The sequence below is a fragment of the Myotis davidii genome, unplaced genomic scaffold (genome assembly GCF_000327345.1).
Source record: "Myotis davidii unplaced genomic scaffold, ASM32734v1 scaffold346, whole genome shotgun sequence".
NCBI lineage: Eukaryota > Metazoa > Chordata > Mammalia > Chiroptera > Vespertilionidae > Myotis > Myotis davidii.
Genome location: NW_006297386.1, coordinates 522,912 through 526,494, shown reverse-complemented (window position 1 = coordinate 526,494; position 3,583 = coordinate 522,912). Strand labels below are relative to the sequence as shown.

Below are 3,583 nucleotides of genomic sequence, written 5' to 3'. Positions count from 1 at the left end.
AGAATCTGCATTTTAGCAAAACTCCCAGGTGGTTTATTAATACCTGAGGACAGCTGGTATAATTTTTAGAAGAAAGGGATCATCTCTCTTATCCACTGTATCTTAGCATAGGTGGGCACTCAGGTCCTTGTTCAGTATCTGTCTATATATGTAACTTTCAACTGCATATTGACATACTTTGGATCCTTCCTCTTGCCTATGCATTCCTTTTTGCAGATCTCTTCTGCATCATCCATGTATCCTTTCCACTGATCATCTCCATCAGCATACATGTCCCGCAAATAGTCTCTTAGTTGCCATCAGAAAAACCAACAAACTGGACTGATCTGAGCAAAAGGACTTCATTATAAAGACCCGACAGGTGGTAACACCATCTTGGAATTTGCTATTAGTGTTGTAGGCAGTATTTCCCCCACCAATTCAAGCTTACTACAACCCCACTGTAACAGTGTTTCTCATGACCTCTCTCCAGATTGCTCATCTAGGTGAGTATATCTGATTGGTGGAGTCTGAATCATGTGCCCACATCCTACCTGATAGGGAGGCTGGGAAAGTGAGGATCTGGCACTTTCAGCTTCTACAATAGAAAAAAAAAGTCTCTGCTTCCCACCAAGAGTCCCAATTCCATAATTCATACAACCCCACTGTAACAGTGTTTCTCATGACCTCACTTGCTTTCATCCTATCTCCAGATTGCTCATCTAGTGAGTATTTCTGATTGGTGAAGCCTGAATCATGTGCCCACATCCTACCTGATGAAAGTGAAAGGGTTCAGATATTACTGAGCCCCCCAAAAATAATACTTCCACCACACTCAAGTATCTTATCTTTTAAAAAGATTCATTTTTCCTTTCCCCCTTTTAGTGAAATTCCTGAAAGAAGTTGTCCACACTTGTCTTTATGTCCTCATATCTTATTCACTTCCATCCCAATCCAATCTAGTTTATGTCCTCAAAAACAAATCCAGTATACACTTCTCAGCTCTCATCTAGTTTGACCTTTCAACATAATGGATAGTTTCCTGGATTTTTTGTCTCCTGGAATTTCCTCCTTTCTTTCTGATTGCTTCACCTCAACTTTCTTACTGACTCTCCCTCTGCTCATTCTCTGCATATTTATTTTCATAGCTCTATCTTTGCCTCTCTTCTTTAACTTCATTCACTCCCTAAGTGTTATCATTCAATCCCAATCTTTTTCCTGCCTTAAAATTCATAGAATTCTTAAAATTCTGAAGTCTGATAATTCCTGTCTTCAGAAAAATATCGATAGGTTGATGACCTCTTTGCTGAACTCTATAAAGTTTTGCATTTCCAATTGCCTACTTCCCACTTCTACTTGGATGTCTAACATACATTTTAATTTTAATATGCCCAAAAGACAGCTCTTAAGTTCCCTCTCTGAACTGCTTCCTTAAGAAGTCTCTCCAGCTTCAATATATGGTTTCATCATTCACCCAGTGTTTAAGCTAAAAACCTCAGAATCATCCTTGATTTATTTTTGTCATACTCTCATATCCCACCAAGCTCTATTTTCTACCTCCAACCTGCACCCCAAATTCATGTATAGCTCTTCATTCCCTGCAAATACCACCCAAACCTAAACCATCATCATCCCTTGCTTTTTTTTTCTTTCTTTTTTTTTTTTTTATGCCCTTGACCAGAATCAAATCTGGGACCCTTCAGTCCACAGGCCGACGCTCTATCCACTAAGCCAAACCAGTCAGGGCAAAACCATCATCATCCCTTGCTTACAACCATGTTCCTAAATGAACTGGCCCATTTCTTCCTCTCCAATCTCATTTCAAAGTGCCGTGCCATTACCCACACAACTTTCACTCCATTGGCTTCCTTCCTATTCCTCAAATAAGCCTAGTTCTTTCCCATCCCAAGATGTTGCTTTACTTTCTTATGCATATAATACTAATTCTCCAACTTAACCCATCTCTGATTCCACCTTAACCTTCCAGATCCCTCCCTCTATTTTTACCTTCCTACCACTTACTTTACCTCATGTTGCTTACTTTTACTTCATAATGCATTTAAAACGTCCTGTAATTACCTTGTTTACCTGTTTACTAGTTTAGAGTGTTTCTCCCCTGACTAAAAGGTAAGCTTGATTAAAGCAGAGACTGTGTCTCTGATGCCTGGCTGTGTCCCTTGAATTAAATGGAGGAATGTCTAATGCATCGCAGGCATTCGAGAAAATGAATAACCGATGTCAAATTCCATTGAGATTCCCTAACCTTTTCATTGCTGCCGAAATGATTCATCATTCGTCATCAGTGATAGCTTGTAGCTAGTTACCCAAACAAGTTTTCTTACTTTATTCATTTAGTGTTGCTTGTGCCAAAACTTAATCATTTTCTTTGATGATGATGATAAAGAAGAAGATGATGATGATGATGACCATGATGATGATGATACGCTGGGAAGTTAGTGGGAAAAACGGACAGTAAGGCTGGTAATTTCAGAATATCTCCCAGTTGGTGTGATCATTACCTGAACACATGGCATCCACCCATCAATCATTTCTCTACTTCCTGCTATTGAACCTTCCTGGAGGAGTCATCAGATCCTCTCACTCTGGAAGACTGACATGAAGTCCCCGGGGACTCCCTACCTCTCCTGAAGCCTCAAGGAGGGGCCCTTGATGCTAAAGCTTTAAAAGCCTCCCCTTCAGAACAAGCTTGGAAAACTCACAGGTAAAGTTATAGTTCTCGCAGGTCCTGGAAAGGAGCAGAGCATGAAGGCAAGTAATGGTTTTACTTACTTAACTTTTAAACTATTTTATAAAATGCTTCAGAGCAGTTTACCTATTACTATATACTTAATAAGCATTTTAGAGGATATTTAAATAATACTCCTTAACATATTAGACTCATTTTATATTACTAAGAAAAAAATTCACTTATTCACACATTTGTCATTTGGATTAAATAATGAAAATATATTTTTTTTAAAAAAAAGAGAGAACTCTGGGGGATTAAAAGGCAGACTGGGGACCCCTGCCCCCATTCTGAGTATTAAAAGAGAACACAGCAAAAATAAGGAGTTGGTAACTGTCCGAGCGTCAAGAAAGAAAGCAGAAGATCCTACAGGCACATCAATGACTTTCTTTCTTTGATTGGTGGTTTCTTGTAGGGACTCAGAAGTCTGGCAGCAACAACCCTGGCTCTTTTCCTGGTGTTTTCTCTCATGGGAAACTCCAGCAGTGCACCTCAGGTAAGCTAACGCAAAAGACAGACAGAAAGAAAATCAAGTTCCTGAATGCTCTTTCCTTCTTCTTTTCTCTTTCTTTCCCTCCCTCTCCTATTTTCCCTTTCTCTGTTTCTTCACCCTCCTTTCCTTCCTTTCTTTTTGTTTTTCTAATCGAGGGCTGCGCAGCAATGTCTGATTAACTGCTTTTCTCTTTTCGGGTTGTAGAGACTCTTGGAGAGAAGGAACTGGACTCCTCAAGCAATGCTTTACCTGAAGGGCGCACGTACGTTCCAAATGCTTTGCTCTCCCGTGGGGGATGCATGGGTCCATGGACTAGATGGAGAGCTGCGGGGAGGGGATAATATCAAGTTTGTTACCTTCAGGAA

At 40.0% G+C, this 3,583-nt stretch overlaps 1 protein-coding gene across 1 annotated transcript in view; it reads left to right on the top strand.

The window, feature by feature from the left end:
• The first annotated feature begins 764 nt into the window (after positions 1-764).
• The window catches only part of SPX (spexin hormone), a 7,226-nt gene continuing 4,407 nt past the window's right edge, over positions 765-3,583 (top strand). The window contains exons 1-3 of the mRNA XM_015570074.1: positions 765-2,748; positions 3,141-3,221; positions 3,423-3,578. Coding sequence (XP_015425560.1) covers positions 2,743-2,748; positions 3,141-3,221; positions 3,423-3,578 — 243 coding nt within the window. The 5' untranslated portion in view covers positions 765-2,742. The remainder of the gene's footprint in view (positions 2,749-3,140; positions 3,222-3,422; positions 3,579-3,583) is intronic.